Source organism: Cherax quadricarinatus, chromosome 23 (genome assembly GCF_038502225.1).
Source record: "Cherax quadricarinatus isolate ZL_2023a chromosome 23, ASM3850222v1, whole genome shotgun sequence".
Taxonomy (NCBI): Eukaryota; Metazoa; Arthropoda; class Malacostraca; order Decapoda; family Parastacidae; genus Cherax; species Cherax quadricarinatus.
The window spans coordinates 42,002,887-42,022,697 of record NC_091314.1 but is presented as its reverse complement, the minus strand read 5'-3'; the positions used below and the strand labels follow the sequence as shown (position 1 = coordinate 42,022,697).

Genomic DNA, 19,811 nt, shown 5'->3' with positions numbered 1-19,811 from the left:
TCCAACAGCCAGCTTGCACTGAACGTTTCTAAAGTACTTTCACAAGCTAACACCAGAGTCGCCATCGCTTCCAGCACTTCGATAAAGGATCTAACCAGAACAAAATCCAAGCATCACGAACCAGTCAATGCAGGGGTTTACACTATACCCTGTGGAGGCTGCGACAAGATTTATGTAGGTGAAACAGCAAGAAACCTCGACACCCGCCTCAATGAACACATTTACGCATGTAGGAACGATAACTTGAACAACGCCTGTGTACAACACCGAAATTCCACCAATCATCTCATGAAGTTCAGGGACGCCCAATTAGTGATCAAAGAAACTAATTTCCGCAGACGTAAGTACCTTGAATCTTCACTACTAGCTATTTCTAATACAAAACAAAGGCAGCTTCTCCATCTCTGAAGTCTTAGCAAGAATCCTCCTGAAAACAGTAAACCCTGCCATCACATAGTCTCTCCTGTTAATACTACACAAGCACATTACAGAGAATGAACATTGAAACAGGCCTTCTCTATCCAGCCTCCAATAGAAATATTTGTCTAACCAATTTTAATGTTTCCCAAGTATAGCTTTTATATCCTTTACTCATGTGCAAGTTAATTGTTCTAACATATTGTATTACTACTACTACTACTACCAGTAGTATTGCACCTCACTCTGAGCCTATGTATGCTCTGTGTGTCCATGTACTGCTTGTAACGGCTTGATATAGCTCCTGGAGAGCGAAACGTTGCCACAATAAAATGTCACATTAGCTGCGCTTGTGTCCTTTTACTTTGCATATTGTCGGTAATTCTACCAACTTTATAACAAGAAGAGCACTAAGACGTTGATTCCTGCAAGCAACCGCAGTGATAACAGACATCAATAGTCACTCCACATTACTACTTGTATAGTCAACAGCAGAAGAAACCTCGAGATAAACTTCTCGTATCGTGAAGACTAAGTAAGTAACAGAGGAAGAATACAACCACATCAGCATGAAGTGCTCAGAAGCAGCTCTAATTATGACCTCAAATGCTATTCCTCAGAGCAGAGTGGCTTTCAGTTTAGCCTTACTCCTCGCTCACGTCATACTCAAACAAATATCAGGCTAACACAGACGCAATATAATCCTCACAGCAACGATCCTGGATAGTGGAGCACTGCAGTAGGTCGTAGTGGAGCACTGCAGTAGGTCTATCTGATAAATCCACACTTGTGCAACAAAGATATAAAATACCGACAATATGAAAGTTTAGACACATGTGCAACATGTGTCTAAACACATGCACTAGACATGTGCAACATCGTGATGGAGGAGAATCCTTCACCACGATGCTGTGAACACTAATTCCATGGCTGAGGGACTGATTACCTCGTCTTTTGTATATAGTTCTACTCTTTTCTAATTATGTCCTAGAATCTGTATTGATAAAGCCACTGGATGGCGAAACGTCTACAGTAAAGATGACAGCACTGGTCATATCACCTTCACCTGACGTTCTATCCTCCTTCCAACTTTATATATCAGCACATGTTTGATGTCCTAGAATCACTCACGAGAGTTCACTTCGTGTGAACGAAACAACGTGTACCTCTATAAACGAAGATTCTTCTCTTTTCTTTAGTTCTTTTATCAATAGATCCCATGAAATATAAGAACACAGATGCTTTGCATGATACATTAATATGAAAATGCATTATTCAGAAACTGCAGGTTATCAGATGTGGTAACTTGTGTGACCAGCTGGTGGTCAGGACACACAGCAGTGATTTAAGTAATCCTAACTTAAGGAGGTTTCTGTTAACATCCTGAACTTCTGAGAAGGTGTTATGTTGAAATACACAAGAGACGTGAAGAACCAGACAAGATATTATCACAACTTACAAAATATTACGAGGCAGACAAATATGAGTTCTTTATTCGAGTTGCAATGAAATGAGAATTACACAATCAAATAAGCTTCATGGACGTCAGATTACATTTAGTCAACATATAGGTGGTACACAAGCGAAGTGAACCGAACAATGACCGTGTAAGCCAACTTAATACATGGGGACGAAATACACTTGACGAATATTTCTCGTCCTTCAGTTGAAAGTTATTTAAGAGATGGTACCAAAAGTTTGAGCACTCCACCTCTTATCTAATACATTCCTGGTTAATTAGCAATGGATTTAATTGCATATAGGTTTGCTAGTGACGTGGAGCTGATGTGTGGGTCCCGTCCCTCATTGTACTGGCTGGTGTGCTGGAAGGTGCTCTCTCCTGTCCTCATGGTCACCCTGCTAGTATCCTTCGTCATCAAGATGGTCGTCGAGGGAAGTACGTACTTGGTAAGTAACTACCCTTCCTTCTTTCCATCCCGCCTCCCCCTTCTTTCCTTTCTTTTTTTTCTGTCTGTCTCTCTCTGTCTCTCTGTACTCTTCTAGATGAGGCTGCAGGGGTCGTGTCTCAGTTCCTGGCCCCTTCTCAGTGGTAGCCGCTGCTGGTTTCATACGTATTAATTATTAACACTGTATGGCACCCATCTCTATCACTTATCTGTGTAGATCACTCCATTTCCTGACCAGTCTAACGCTAAACAAGTGTATTATAACATCCCTGTGACTCATTTGTGTTTTTAACTTACAGTTGTGACCTTGTAACCCGCCTCTGGTCCTTCTCCTGTGATATGTGTATATGTGTGTGTTGTCATCTATATGTGGTTACAAGGGTCGATTCACAGCTCCTGGCCGCGCCTCTTCACTAGTGTGTGTAACTCCAAGCCAGTGAGAATAAGAGAATTATATTCTATGTTGCATATAGTCCCGAACAAAACAGTGAGGATGACGCCCTTTTATATGATGAAATTAAGTCAGTCTATAGGAACAATGAGGCATTACTAGATGATGACTTACAGATCCCAAACATACAGTGGAAGACACTACCTGCGAACCAGGAGCTGCTAGAATTGTTAACACCATTGAGTAGACTGAGGACAAGTTAAGCTCAAACTATCATTTCGGATATACAATGCAACAACATTCTGGATCTTGATCTGACCACAGAATGTGACATTATACAATCATTCAAGATAAGAGAGAAACTAGAAAACATTGAACGCAGCAACATTCAACTCAAAATACAACATATTTGAGATCCAAAATAATATAATGATTGTTCCCAATTACTGAGCTGCTAACTTTGATAAGACGCAACGAGATATCTTTTATAACCTTGTACTCATGTTCAAGTTGATTGTTCTACCACATGTATTATTACTACTACTACAACTAATATTACTACCTCTACCATTAGTATTACATCTCACTCTAAGCCTATATATACCCTCTGTGTCCATGTATTGTTTGTAACGGTTTGACAAAGCTCCTGGAGAGCGAAACGTTGTCACAGTAAAATGTCACATTACTTGCACTTGTGTCTTTTACCTAACAGGATATCAGTTACGTAAACTGAATCGTACTACTAAATACAACTAATTTAGAGGAAATGTGGAACAGACACAAAATCCTAAGCATTGAAATGGATAACATACCAAGAATGATAAAACGTGATAAAAAAATGCAAAGCAGACTATCGAGACAGCTAACTGAGATCATAGGTGAGAAACAAAATAGGTATAAGTGATTTAAGCTGACTGGTAACCTCAAGATAATTACATATGATTACAGGGGAAATCAAGAGAAAACTCAGAAATGCTTATCGGGATTTTGAAAAATGAATGACGTAAAACATCGAAAGTAATCGTAAAGAATTCTTCAAATACGTCAGAAGAAAACAGTAAAAGCAACGGCATAATAGTTAATTTGCCATAACGGCAGAACGACTAATAACAGTGATACATCATCCATACTCAACACAGTCGTCGCCACTGTGTTCACAACTGAACACAACTTTTCCAGGCTGAAAATTTTGCATTCAGGGTCTGAATGCAAATTTTATGTATTTAGGGTACCTAAATACCTAAAAATCCACAAATCAAGCGGACCGGATGAAATACTGGCAAAAGTTACAAAAAGTCTGGTTTCAAATATCTCACCCAGAAGTTTAATATGTTTATGCCCCTCATACCCATCCTGTGGGCGGTAGTCACCACATACCCATCCTGTGGGCGGTAATCACCACATACCCATCCTGTGGGCGGTAGTCACCACATACCCATCCTGTGGGCGGTAGTCACCACATACCCATCCTGTGGGCGGTAGTCACCCCATACCCAAACTGTGGGCGGTAGTCACCCCATACCCATCCTGTGGGTGGTAGTCACCCCATACACATCCTGTGGGCAGTAGTCACCCATACCCATCCTGTGGGAAATAGTCACCATATACCCAACCTGTGGGCAGTAGTCACCACATACCCATCCTGTGGGCGGTAGTCACATGATACCTATCCTGTGGCGGTAGTCACCCCATACCCATCCTGTGGGCGGTAGTCACTCCATACCCATCCTGTGGGCGGTAGTCACCACATACCCATCCTGTGGGCGGTAGTCACCCCATACCCATCCTGTGGGCGGTAGTCACCCCATACCCATCCTGTGGGCGGTAGTCACCACATACCCATCCTGTGGGCGGTAGTCACCCCATACCCATCCTGTGGGCGGTAGTCACCCCATACCCATCCTGTGGGCGGTAGTCACCCCATACCCATCCTGTGGGCGGTAGTCACCACATACCCATCCTGTGGGCGGTAGTCACCCCATACCCATCCTGTGGGCGGTAGTCACCACATACCCATCCTGTGGGCGGTAGTCACCCCATACCCATCCTGTGGGTGGTAGTCACCCCATACCCATCCTGTGGGTGGTAGTCACCCCATACCCATCCTGTGGGCGGTAGTCACCCCATACCCATCCTGTGGGCGGTAGTCACCCCATACCCATCCTGTGGGCGGTAGTCACCCCATACCCATCCTGTGGGCGGTAGTCACCCCATACCCATCCTGTGGGCGGTAGTCACCCCATACCCATCCTGTGGGTGGTAGTCACCCCATACCCATCCTGTGGGTGGTAGTCACCCCATACCCATCCTGAGGGTGGTAGTCACCCCAAACCCATCCTGTGGGCGGTAGTCACCCCATACCCATCCTGTGGGCGGTAGTCACCCCATACCCATCCTGTGGGCGGTAGTCACCACATACCCATCCTGTGGGCGGTAGTCACCCCATACCCATCCTGTGGGTGGTAGTCACCCCATACCCATCCTGTGGGCGGTAGTCACCCCATACCCATCCTGTGGGCGGTAGTCACCCCATACCCATCCTGTGGGCGGTAGTCACCCCATACCCATCCTGTGGGCGGTAGTCACCCCATACCCATCCTGTGGGCGGTAGTCACCACATACCCATCCTGTGGGCGGTAGTCACCACATACCCATCCTGTGGGCGGTAGTCACCACATACCCATCCTGTGGGCGGTAGTCACCACATACCCATCCTGTGGGCGGTAGTCACCACATACCCATCCTGTGGGCGGTAGTCACCACATACCCATCCTGTGGGTGGTAGTCACCACATACCCATCCTGTGGGCGGTAGTCACCACATACCCATCCTGTGGGCGGTAGTCACCACATACCCATCCTGTGGGCGGTAGTCACCACATACCCATCCTGTGGGTGGTAGTCACCACATACCCATCCTGTGGGCGGTAGTCACCACATACCCATCCTGTGGGCGGTAGTCACCACATACCCATCCTGTGGGCGGTAGTCACCACATACCCATCCTGTGGGCGGTAGTCACCACATACCCATCCTGTGGGCGGTAGTCACCACATACCCATCCTGTGGGCGGTAGTCACCACATACCCATCCTGTGGGCGGTAGTCACCACATACCCATCCTGTGGGCGGTAGTCACCACATACCCATCCTGTGGGCGGTAGTCACCCCATACCCATCCTGTGGGTGGTAGTCACCCCATACCCATCCTGTGGGCGGTAGTCACCCCATACCCATCCTGTGGGCGGTAGTCACCCCATACCCATCCTGTGGGCGGTAGTCACCCCATACCCATCCTGTGGGCGGTAGTCACCACATACCCATCCTGTGGGCGGTAGTCACCACATACCCATCCTGTGGGCGGTAGTCACCACATACCCATCCTGTGGGTGGTAGTCACCACATACCCATCCTGTGGGCTGTAGTCACCACATACCCATCCTGTGGGCGGTAGTCACCACATACCCATCCTGTGGGCGGTAGTCACCACATACCCATCCTGTGGGCGGTAGTCACCACATACCCATCCTGTGGGTGGTAGTCACCACATACCCATCCTGTGGGCGGTAGTCACCACATACCCATCCTGTGGGCGGTAGTCACCACATACCCATCCTGTGGGCGGTAGTCACCACATACCCATCCTGTGGGCGGTAGTCACCACATACCCATCCTGTGGGCGGTAGTCACCACATACCCATCCTGTGGGCGGTAGTTACCACATACCCATCCTGTGGGCGGTAGTCACCACATACCCATCCTGTGGGCGGTAGTCACCACATACCCATCCTGTGGGCTGTAGTCACCACATACCCATCCTGTGGGCGGTAGTCACCACATACCCATCCTGTGGGCGGTAGTCACCACATACCCATCCTGTGGGCGGTAGTCACCCCATACCCATCCTGTGGGCGGTAGTCACCACATACCCATCCTGTGGGCGGTCGTCACCCCATACCCATCCTGTGGGCGGTAGTCACCACATACCCATCCTGTGGGCGGTAGTCACCACATACCCATCCTGTGGGCGGTAGTCACCACATATCCATCCTGTGGGCGGTAGTCACCACATACCCATCCTGTGGGCGGTAGTCACCACATACCCTTCCTGTGGGCGGTAGTCAAAAGATTACAAAGGTACATAATGGGTCCAGGGACTGGACCCCAAAGTTATGATAGCTGAACTAGTTACAAAGGTAATGAACTCCAGGTAGATCTGGTCACTAATCATGGCAAGTTGCAGAGGTAATGAATCAGCCTCACTCCTATACATGGTTACAGTCATGAACAAATTACAAAGTAATGAGCCACTGATACGTCCACACCTGGTCACAATTGTAATGAGTTATAAATACAAATATTAAGCTCACCCAGAAACCGTAATATTTAACAAATCAATAGAAGGTGAAGTGCTAGACGACTGGAAACGTGGAAATATTATCCTAATATCTTAAAGGAGGAGACAAGACATGTGTCTTCAATTATCATCCCATCAACTCTACGTCAGTTTTAAGCAGAACGCAGTTAATTTTCTGAAACAACACCAACCTAATAACCGAAAACTAGCATGGATTTGGTAAAAGAAAAAAAAAGAAAAACAATATCATACCCATCTAACTTTTTGTAATTTTTCAATTTACAGAAACTAGGATGAAAAAAGTCCCAACAGATGAGGTATATCTAGATTTCCAGGAGACCTTTGACAAGGTGCCCTATCGAAGATTGATGTCTACAATGAAAATACTTGGTATGGGAGACAGACTTCATGCCTAGCTAAGTGAGTGGCTCAGACAAGAGAGTGGTGCTCAACGGAGAGGTCTGAGAGGCTTGCAACAATCTTCCAGAGTGTAGTGATGTACAGGGTCCAGGGGTTATGCAATAAGGAGATACCTTTCTCGGATTGTGTAGCCAAGGAAATACATCTAGTGTTTTTTTTATTGATTTACCTGGGACAGATAGGTTAAACATCGGAGACTCGATTATGCCAACACCATAATTCAGTCCGTGATCAACAAGAATCCACAGGTTTATTGATCGCCCATATTTACTACAGTGTCCAACTCTTGTTCAATAAATATATCTCAGTGTAACCGACAATTGTCTGACTCTTCTGGTTGCGCCTGAATTTATACAGTATATTTCCTAACATAATTTTCATGAATTATGTTAGGTGATAAGAGTATAAAAAAAATAGATAATGAAAGATTGGATTTCAGATTGGATGGAGGGAATATGGAGGAATTGAATGTGTTTAGATATCTGAGAGTGGACTTGTCGGCGGACAGGTCTATGAAAGAAGAGGTGAACCATAGAAATGAAGTGAAAAAGGTGGGCGATGCACTGAGACATCTGTAGAGACAAAGAACGTTATGCATGTAGGCAAAAATGGGAACCTACCAGAGTACAGTGGTATCAACAAAACAGGTGTGAAGCATGAGTGTTAAATGTTGCAGCCAGGAGGAAGCTGGAGGTAGTGATGTTGTGTGTGAGGGCGATGTGTGGTGTGAATATTATGCAGAGAATTCGTTGTTTGGAAATTAGGAGAAGGTGTGTTTCTAGTCAAAGTATTATCCAGAGGGCAGAAGAAGGGCTATTGAACTGGTTTGGACATTTGGGGAGCATAGAGCAAAATATAACCTGGGGGGCGTATAAATTTGATGTGGAGGGAAAGAAAGGTAGGGGTCGCCCTAGGAAAGCTTGAAGGGCGAAGATACAGGAGGTTGTGTGTGGAAGCGGCTTGGTTATCCAAGAACTGTGTGTGACCGTGTTATATAGGAATGAGTGATGGCAAGTAGTTTTTACAACTTGACGAGATGTTGGAAGGGATAAAAGGAAACTGGTTATCAAGACTTCAGTTTTAGAGGTTAGATATGCAATGCTAGCACTCTGAATGAAGGGTGGAGAATACTGAAGTTTGGAGGGGCATCCGAAATGCAATGTCGGAATACCTCTGGCAAGACGGTGATAGTAACGGCGAAATTTTTTTTTTCAATTCATTCTATCTCTTTGGGAGACTGCCGGTTAGTTAAAAAAAAAATCTTTTTCTTTAGCAGACCTCAATCCCCCATTCATTAATTCATTATAGGCAGTAGAGCACCATACGTGTGTCTGACCCATAACTCTTCCTCAGGCCTGGGATTCGACGCTGGGGGAGAGTGTGGACCGCCAGTGGCCCTCCTGGGCGTGGGTAGTGGCCATCCTGCTGGTGCTCATACCCCTCGTGTGGATACCCATAGTTCCCATCGCCAAGTAAGTATCCCTCTACCTCACTAGTTATCCACTAGTTACCAACACTCATATTAAGACATCACTTCCGTGGTAGGCACCGCCACGCAGGGGAAGGGCTCTTCATCCAAGGAAGTGAAGCTTTCCTTCATATTCTAAGGTAGAACTTTAATGCTTCCTGACTCACGACTCACTCGCCACGAGTTCAATTCCCGCCCGTGGTATGGCTTGAGTGCATCCCATTCCCCAAGCTCTGTGCTATCCCTAGGGACCCAGCCATCCTTCATAAATTGAATAATACAAAAACCACAGCAATAATAATAGTAATAATACACAGTGCTCACACTGTAGACTATTAATAGAGACGCTGTGTATATTTTAAACTGATTTAACAGACTTACCTTTCAAACTAGCGCCCATTATACTGATTCTATCCATCACTACGTTGTTACTATCCATCCTAACACCCTCTACACTGCAACTATCTATCCTAACACCCACTAGACTGCAACTATCCATCCTAACACCCTCTACACTGCAACTATCTGTCCTAACACCCTCTACACTGCCATTATTCATCCTAACACCCACTACACTGCAACTATCCATCCTAACACCCACTACACTGCAACTATCTATCCTAACACCCACTACACTGCAACTATCCATCCTAACACCCACTACACTGCAACTATCCATCCTAACACCCATTACATTGCCACCATCTATCCTAACACCCACTACACTGCAACTATCTATCCTGTAGCATCTTGCCTAAAAGGGGAGTGGGCAATGAATGAATGTCTAGGGCAACTGGTGTAAATTGCTGGCTAGACAGGTACTGCAAGGAATTTGCAATTCCATTCATTGATAACTGGGACAAATTTTATGGCAGACATGATATGTATGCAAGGAATGGGGTACATTTCTCAGGGGCTGGAGTGGTTGCATTAGCCAACTCGATTGAGGGGGCCGTTGCTGACTTGTCTAGGACTTTAAACTGATAGATTGTAGAGGTATGGGTGTGTGTAGGAAACGATCAAGCTGCAGTACAAGGATTGAAAACAGAAAATATTACCTGGATACCTCAGGGATATGTTTAATCGACAATATTCAATTTTTTTTTGTTTTAAAACTGCTTGTAAAGGCAAAACAATTAATCAGCAAACAAAGAGAGACAGTTTAGGGCAGAGAGTGACTAGCTCCCTTAAGGTTTACTATACTAATAGTAGGAGTCTAAGAAATAAGATAGATGAGCTAAGATTACTTGCAAGTGCAGGTAATATAGATATTATTGATATAACAGAGACCTGAAGGTAGATAGAGAAATGCCTTCTGAATGCCACATACAAGGCTATAAACTATTCCACACTGATAGGGTCAACAGGAAGGATGGGAGTGGTGATGTATATTAGAGATAATTTAAATTGTTGTGTTAGACAAGATATAAGATTAGAAGCATCGGACACAGAATCTGTGTGGCTACAGTTTCTCGAGGGTCGTGACAAATTAATTTTGAGTGTGATTTATGGGCCTCCAAATCTTGATAGGGAATACAGTAAACTGCTATGGGATGAAATTCATAAGGCATCTAGATATGAAAATGTCGTGTTAATGGGAGATTTTAACTTTGGACAAATTGACTGGAACGAAACATTAAAAGAGAAGTGCTCATATTAATGGCACCGATCAACTGATAACACCATCTTCAATCAGCATATACTAGACAAAGAAACTGATGCTGACATTTCCTATATACAGACATTGTCCAGGCTGATGCAGAGCTCAGAGGCGTGCAGTCATCTGGTCGTACCACCACATACCCAAACGTGTAGCATGTAATCGCATGGCATCACACTGTCACAAATATTACCATAAATTGTGTAATAATTTTATGATAACGGTTTAATAACATGAGGTGACGACCGCTTACGTTCTGTGCACAGAAACTCACACACGAGCTGCTGAATCTCTGCAATAAACTCACCTAAGCCAACAAATAGTAGAGTCAACATGACTGGAAAACACATTTAAACCTATTTTCACAGATAATAATGACTTGGTACTAAATATAATAGTATCAAAGACAGCCATTTCAGATCACAACTTAATCGAAGTCGAGACGTATAAGCACAGGGGTCCCGACCAGCAAAATGCATACACTTACGAGAGTTCTTTCACTAAATTCAACTTTAGCAACAAGAACATTAACTGGAGTCAAATAAATGATGTCCTATGAAACATGCTGGGAGGATATCATCATAAATAACATGGATCCGAACCAGTGTGTTGAAAGGATCAAACTCTTAGGCAGATGAAGTTTGCTCGAGTCATATTCCTGTAAAGAAAAAAAGAGAAGTCGACTGGAAAGAGAGAGACGCTCCCAATGCAGGTGAAGGCAAAGAATCACTGAGCTTCTCAAGGGGACTAGATTACCCGAAATGCCGAAGGAAGCACTGACTATGGAAGTAGAAAATATTGAAATTGAGACAAATGAGTCATACAGGATCAATGAGCGAGAGGGACTAAAAGAAATTGATTAAACTGAAAAAAAAAATCTTTTAATATGGAAAAAAACAGGCGAAATACCACATGCTGTATCAGGCCCATGCTCAAACAAGATCCGTCTTGTTTTGACAGGCAGAGATCTTGCAGTCCGCCTGAATGAGCATTGAAATGCCTCTAACAGAGACGATGTAAGGTATGCCTGTGTTCTCCACAGAGACTCCACGGGGCATTTGATGAACTGGAATGAGGCACAATTCGTTCTCACCGAACCAGACCTCAGACGCCGATGGTTCCTAGAAGCCTCACTAATCGCCGTCACCGACACCATAGAACGTAACACTGGAAACTACAAAATTTCAAAATCATTGGCATACATGATACTTAAGCACCACCAACCCAACAACGCAGGAGTCACATGATTTCATCGTCTACCCGTTCTCATCCCAACATGACATTCTTCAGGTCACCATGCGTCACTCACACCTCACTTTCCGCATATATATATAATGTCTTTCTACCTCTGTATGTTAGAAGTGATCTAAGTCCCAGGACCGAAACGTTTTCTAATAATAGTGTTTGCTTACGTGTCTTTCTAAACCAGGATCCGTCTTAAACAGACGACAGGAAAGCAATGGGTGAGATACTAAAATTTTAGTAAGACTCCGTTTAGTGAGCCATTAATCAGACTAATGATCGAAAATCCGAATGAATTTTTCATGAACAATCTTCAAAACCTTGTCAATATATGACAAACCTCTAACATAATGTTAACCCCACTAGACTTTGAAAAAACATTGACAACATGCCCATGCACTCTACCCCAGGCCCAGACTCATGAAACTCTGTATTCATCAAGATCTGCAAGAAACCCCTTTCGTGATGTGTATACTACGTCTGCACAGAATGCAATTGTAGTATACACAGACTTTGCAAAAGCCTTCGATAAGTGCGACCACGGTGTAATAGCACACAAATTATGCGCTACAGGAATGATTGGAACACAAAGAATAATGCTAAACAGAGATAAGTCGGAGGCTGCCACAGTAAAAAGCTCTGTTCCACAAGGTACAGTATTCGCCCACCTTCCTGTTACTCATCCTCAAATCTGATATAGAAAGAGATGTCCACCATAGCATCGTGTCTTCTTTTGCAGACGATACTAGAATGTGCATGAGATTTTTCTTCCATTAAGGACATGGCAAATCTCCAAGCGAAAAACAATATGATGTTCAATGAGGAGAGGTTTCAATTACTGTCTTACTGAAAACTTGAGGAAACAACCGCTAGAAAGGAGTATACAACCAAATGATAGGATGAATAATGAGAACCTTCAAAACAAGAGATGCAATGCCAACTCTATAGGTCACTTGTTCTCTTTAGGCTGGAATACTGCTGTATACTAACAAGGCAGGTGAAACCTGCAGACCTAGATAATGTACAGAGAACCTTCACTGCAAGTATTAGTCTAAGTATTAAACTTTTGAATATGGAGACGGGGGTGACGCTGTCCGACAAATATGTAAATAAGAAAATAAAACAATATGCAGCCTTTGCATTTTATTGAAAAAGCGTTTCGTTCACTAGGGACCTACGTTTTCTTAATAAAATTTCGCAAGTTGCGTATGTCTTAATTACACAAAGAATATTTGATATTTTCGTCTTTAATGCTGCATATCTACTGAACCCACAATTGAATGTTAAATAGTTTTGTTTTCACTTATTGTATATATTTGTGTCAGTATGTGACACCTTCCACCAACGCCAGAGAAATTCACAGAGCTGAAATAAATCTGATGTATAGTGACCTGAATAATTGGCCAGCGGATAGTGTATCACGATAAGCTCGCAGGGTAATAACAGAAGTAATACATCAGGGATGTTCAGCAGTATATGAAAGAGGTAGAGGAAGACGTTTTCGCTCTGTTAAGGTCGATCCAGAATCCCTGTCTTTCGTAAACAAGTCCTTACTTTCTTCACTTATTTTCTTCACCTCATCACACAGGAATTTCTATATTATTTCAGTGTTGCTTGTCTTGTTTATATAGTTACTAGTGTCCTCCATATCCTTCATTCTCATGTTTTAGTTACATCTCTTTACCAATAACTAATGTTGCTCATTGTAGCCCTCAGAATTGCAATCAATAATTGTTTATGTTGCAGTGCGCTTGGGTTCCCGCTACTGACAGAGGAAGAGCCAGCCTGGTTCCCCGAGAAGGAGCTGCGCAGCGCTCAGGACATCACCCCGCAGAGGTTTACAGCCCTCGAGAGAGCTTTACTATGTCTCTCAGTCTCCACGGAATCTCTCAGGGTATGAATGGCCACTTGTCATAAACACGTACATACACTGATGTCCACAAAGAATACATCTGTCTGTCTGTCTCTCTTTATGTCTCTCTTTCTCCTGCATTATTTCCTATTGTTCAATTTCACATACATTCAGGTCAGGTTAGGTAAGAGTCTTCAGGAAACAGGACAAATACCTTCTGAGGTGAGTCTCAGTCATATAATAATCCGCTTCGGGAAGGTTTGGTTATCCGAAATCTTCCACTGAGCTACAGGTCCACCTACTTAAAAACTTATAAATATTACGTCAAAAATCTTATAAATAATACATCAACGTAGCTGTAATAAATGAAGTACCTTCGATACTGGAAAAGCTCTGTGCAAGTACTAGCAATCTGTAAACAACTACTATCCAGCTTTTTAATGAAATCAATAATGAAAAATGGTAGCATATCAAGAAGTAGCAATATTAATGATAGTTGAAATTCTAGTGACAGGAGAAATATACATTTTTCTTAAAAAAAAAATACACATCTCTTTGGGTATTACAGGATGACGAGGAGTCACAGGGAAGGGGCGGTAACGAGGGTAACATCCCTAACAACAGCTCCCAGCAGGCACTCCTCCCGCAGGACTCCAAGACCTCCACCGCCGCCTCCTTCACAAAAGCTGCCAACGGCCCCTCCACGGACACCAACAACACCTGGAACGCCACCAAAGCCACCTCCAACAACCTCAAAGCAAAACCCAAGAAACCAGCTGGAGGAGAGAAAGGGAAGCTGCTCCACGCTTCGACAGAGGACAAACCTCAAACAAGAAGGAAGAGTGAGGAGAGGGACAAGAAGAAAAAGGACAAGAATAATAGGAGCAGCATGTAAGACACAAGACAAGCAAGAGCAGTATGTAAGACAAGACAAACAGGAGCAGCATGTAAAACAAGATAAACAGGAGCAGCATGTAAGACACACGACAAACAGGAGCAGCATGTAAGACAAGATAAACAAGAGCAGCATGTAAGACATAAGACAAATAAGAGCAACATGTAAGACAAGATAAACAACAGCAACATGTAAGACACAAGGCAAACAAGAGCAACATGTAAGACACAAGACAAACAAGAACAACATGTAAGACACAAGACAAACAAGAGCAACATGTAAGACACAATACGAACAAGAACATGTAAGACACAAGACAAACAAGAGCAACATGTAAGACAAGATAAACAAGAGCAACATGTAAGACACAAGACAAACAAGAGCAATATGTAAGACACAAGACAAACAAGAGCAAGAGGTAAGACACAAGACAAACAAGAACAACATGTAAGACACAGGACAAACAAGAGCAGCATGTAAGACAAGATAAACAAGAGCAACATGTAAGACACAAGACAAACAAGAACAACATGTAAGACAAGATAAACAAGAGCAACATGTAAGACACAAGACAAACAAGAACAACATGTCAGACAAGATAAACAAGAGCAACATGTAAGACACAAGACAAACAAGAGCAACATGTAAGACACAAGACAAACAGAAGCAACATGTAAGACAAGATAAACAAGAGCAACATGTAAGACACAAGACAAACAAGAACAACATGTAAGACACAAGACAAACAAGAGCAACATGTAAGACACAAGACAAACAAGAGCAACATGTAAGACACAAGACAAACAAAAACAACATGTAAGACACAAAACAAACAAGTGCAACATGTAAGACAAAAGACAAACAAGAACAACATGTAAGACAAGATAAACAAGAGCAACATGTAAGACACAAGACAAACAAGAGCAACATGTAAGACACAAGACAAACAAGAGCAACATATAAGACAAGATGAACAAGAACAACATGTAAGACAAGACAAACAAGAGCAACATGTAAGACACAAGACAAACAAGAACAACATGTAAGACACAAGACAAACAAGAGCAACATGTAAGACACAAGACAAACAAGAGCAACATGTAAGACACAAGACAAACAAGAGCAACATGTAAGACACAAGACAAACAAGAACAACATGTAAGACAAGATAAACAAGAGCAACATGTAAGACACAAGAAAAACAAGAACAACATGTAAGACACAAGACAAACAAGAGCAACATGTAAGACACAAGACAAACAAGAACAACATGTAAGACACAAGACAAACAAGAGCAACATGTAAGACACAAGACAAACAAGCACAACATGTAAGACAAGATAAACAAGAGCAACATGTAAGACACAAGACAAACAAGAACAACATGTAAGACACAAGACAAACAAGAGCAACATGTAAGACACAAGACAAACAAGAGCAACATGTAAGACACAAGACAAACAAGAACAACATGTAAGACAAGATAAACAAGAGCAACATGTAAGACACAAGACAAACAAGAACAACATGTAAGACACAAGACAAACAAGAGCAACATGTAAGACACAAGACAAACAAGAGCAACATGTAAGACACAAGACAAACAAGAGCAACATGTAAGACACAAGACAAACAAGAACAACATGTAAGACAAGATAAACAAGAACAACATGTAAGACACAAGACAAACAAGAGCAACATGTAAGACACAAAAGCAATATATAGAATAAAAGGCGAAGTTTTATGGATCAAAGGCAATAATTTATGGAAAAGTTGATCAACGTTGCTGTTTCTGTTGGTATGTAATACTACATATAATCGATAATTAGCGACTGTGTCACAGTAGACAGGAACATATCTGACTTAAATAGGAACTGTGTATTAGGAAACCTATCACAAGAGAAATTTATTCGTATATTTGTTGCTTCTAACTTAAGGTAAAAAAAAAATGGTGTAATGTAATATATATATGTATGAAAAAAAAAATAATGTATCCCGCAATAGCATAGGAAAAATTTTTTTGGTGAGGATTTTGAAAAATTCCAGAATTGTTATGATCCTGGTCCCTTTTCTTCCCGTCTCCTCGCGGTCTAAATTTCTTTGATACTCTTAAGCTTCCAAAAGTTGTACAAATTATAATATATAGAAAATTATTTAACGAAATGGAGCTTCCGATCACTTTAAAACTGTATTGCATCTACGTAATGTTCAGTAATAACATTCTTAAACTATAATTTGCCACCTCTGCTTCCACATCACTTTTAATATAACCAAAGAATAATGACAATATATATATATATATATATATATATATATATATATATATATATATATATATATATATATATATATATATATAATGAAAGACACAGCAGTTCCGTCCACTAAGGATATCCTCAGAGAAGTTCAGGTAAGATAACGGGTTCTCAGCTATATTAAGTGTGGCACTTCTACATCATGACCTGGGAAGTCATGACGCAGACTGACAGGTTGTGACAGTGACATAAACCCGGGAAGTCATGATGCAGACTGACAGGTTGTGACAGTGACATAAACCCGGGAAGTCATGATGCAGACTGACAGGTTGTGACAGTGACATAAACCCGGGAAGTCATGATGCAGACTGACAGGTTGTGACAGTGACATAAACCCAGGAAGTCATGATGCAGACTGACAGGTTGTAACAGTGACATAAACCCGGGAAGTCTGGATGCAGACTGACAGGTTGTGACAGTGACATAAACCCGGGAAGTCATGATTCAGACTATAACGGGATTATTTGGTATTCTGGTAGCGGGGAGTTAATGATACGTCTTCGGAGGCTTCTTACTTTATTGTTAATGTCGTGGTGGGTACACAGGCTTGTGTTGTGCCCATGGCCGGGGCAGGGCCATGCCCACGAGAGAGAGCTGGGAGGCCTTGTGTCTTCCTGCTAGGCTGCTGTATGAGTGAGGCGGAGGCAAGTCTGGGCATACTGAAGTGGCAAGGCCTCTAGGTGGCAGCACCAGCATGGCGCGAAATATGAACTAAGCTGGCAGACAGCATGGGCTGTCTGTGCAGACAGTACAGGCTGTCTACATACGCTCGGCCACCTACCGCGCGTCGTCCCGACGCGACAATACTGGTAGTAAAAGAAACTCGGTCTCTAGTAGGAACAGGACACAGAACACAAAATAAAAACACATATATACATATGGACATGGAAAAAAAACTTCCTACAGGGAGGGAAGAAAAAACATGTGGGGTGTGCTAAACATCGTGGTCATAGGCAGTGAGCGTCGAAGGGCATCACTGCACGCCTTCCTGCGTCTGGACATACTGCAACACAGGAGACATCGCTGCGGCTGAGCTGTGATGTAACAGGTTACGGTCTCCTCTGGAACGGTGAAGCAGTCATTGTAGGAGTCGCTGCAGGTTTTCACTCAACCTGGGGCACGACATGCTGGTGCCCTCGAGTGAGGCGTCGACAAAACTCGGCAACTGGGCAGGACTTCTGGCAAGCGACTCAGGAGGACACTTCTCAACTGGTACTGTCGCTGGGCTGTCACTGCCGGCGAGCGTGGAGCGAGTTGTGGAGCGAGTCGTGGCAGAGACGACTGGGCGAAACATCTGGGAATTGTAACATCATACACCAGACTGCAGTGAGAGAGCTAGCAGTCAAAGTGACATCTTCTTTGTGCAGGCTGCTCACTGAAGCTTGTGACACGAGGCTGACACAGCGTGTCATTCTCTTGACAGTTGGAGTTATAGCAGAGGTTAGTCTAAGCATCCCCAGACTTGTTTCTCTACATATAACTGCACTCTGAAGGTCTGGAGGTGAAGTGAAACAAATCTCGATGGGAATCGTAGCAGGTACGATTCTGCAGAACATCACGAGCGACGAGCATAAAAGCTTTCTGTACAAGAGGGCTCGGTCACTCGGGGCTGTCTTGACATCAGCTGTCAAACGTACTGGTCACACGGGTGACTTAACACAGTGGTGCTACTCAGGTCTGGCTCAGACCTCACTGGACACACGGAAACTTTAAAAACACACCGCGGTACAACATGGCTTAAACTAGCAAATGATGCTTTTCTGTGCATAAAACTGACACTAAGACATACTAAAATGTGAGAACACTGACTGAGAGGAATTAATTAACACACGACATATATTTTCTCTCAATCTTCTCGACAATATTAAAATAATTACTAGAAACACTCGATGTGACATCATGTGATGTCAGGCGTGATGACGTCAGCAGCACTGACGTCAGCAGACATCTCGAGGTGACGTCAGCAGACATCTCGAGGTGACGTCAGCAGACATCGTGAGGTGACGTCAGCAGACATCGTGACGTCATGAAGTCGGGCAGCATCGTGGGTGACGTCATGAAGTCGGGCAGCATCGTGGGTGACGTCAATGTGATGTGGGCAGCAGACCACAGCATGTGGCCTGGGACATCTGGTAACTCACGTAGCTCGTAGGTCTACGTGACATCGCCCACACCCACGTGGCGTCGTGATCTACGTGGCATGCTGATCCACGTAGCTTCGAGTGGCCTCGGGCACTCGGATACACAGCTCTGGCAATGAATTCACATGGAAAACAGCAGAAAACACAGCAGAGGGAGTGGGCAGTGGTGAGTGGTGTATGGTAGACGGGTGAGCGTGAGTAGGGCGAGCATGGGCAAGGTGAGGAACAGCCACTACCTCTCCTCTCCTCCCCCACCCACAAATACGTAGAGAACTCACAATGGACGCAGAAATCACCACAAAACTCACCTCTGGCTTGCTGAAACGGCTGTGCTGAGCTGAACAACAACAACAGCAACATACAAGTGACGCTGAACACGTGACTTGAGAAACAGCGTGGGACACTGTAGCGTGGAGTCACTGTAGCGTGGGGTCACTGTGACGCCACTTACAATTCTCGGAGAATTTCGGCAAATTTCGGCCTGGATCCTGCTTGTACCTGTGTCTGGATGCTCAAACGTGCAGACACGACATCAGGATAACTTATTGAGAGACGGATGCTTCTTGCATGGGATGATGAAGTGAAGATGACTTCATCCCTCTTCCTTCCTCGCTTTGGGCAAACACACTGCTGCGACCACCGCTGGTACCAATATAATGGGATTATTTGGTATTCTGGTAGCGGGGAGTTAATGATACGTCTTCGGAGGCTTACTTTATTGTTAATGTCGTGGTGGGTACACAGGCTT

General features: G+C 43.6%; 1 protein-coding gene across 1 annotated transcript in view; it reads left to right on the top strand.

Moving 5' to 3' along the window:
- The window catches only part of LOC128685668 (sodium-dependent neutral amino acid transporter B(0)AT3-like), a 44,157-nt gene extending 27,271 nt beyond the window's left edge, over positions 1-16,886 (top strand). The window contains exons 6-9 of the mRNA XM_070088109.1: positions 2,181-2,325; positions 8,844-8,962; positions 13,607-13,754; positions 14,281-16,886. Of these exons, the coding sequence (XP_069944210.1) occupies positions 2,181-2,325; positions 8,844-8,962; positions 13,607-13,754; positions 14,281-14,607 (739 nt within the window). The 3' untranslated portion in view covers positions 14,608-16,886. The remainder of the gene's footprint in view (positions 1-2,180; positions 2,326-8,843; positions 8,963-13,606; positions 13,755-14,280) is intronic.
- Positions 16,887-19,811: the final 2,925 nt, after the last annotated feature.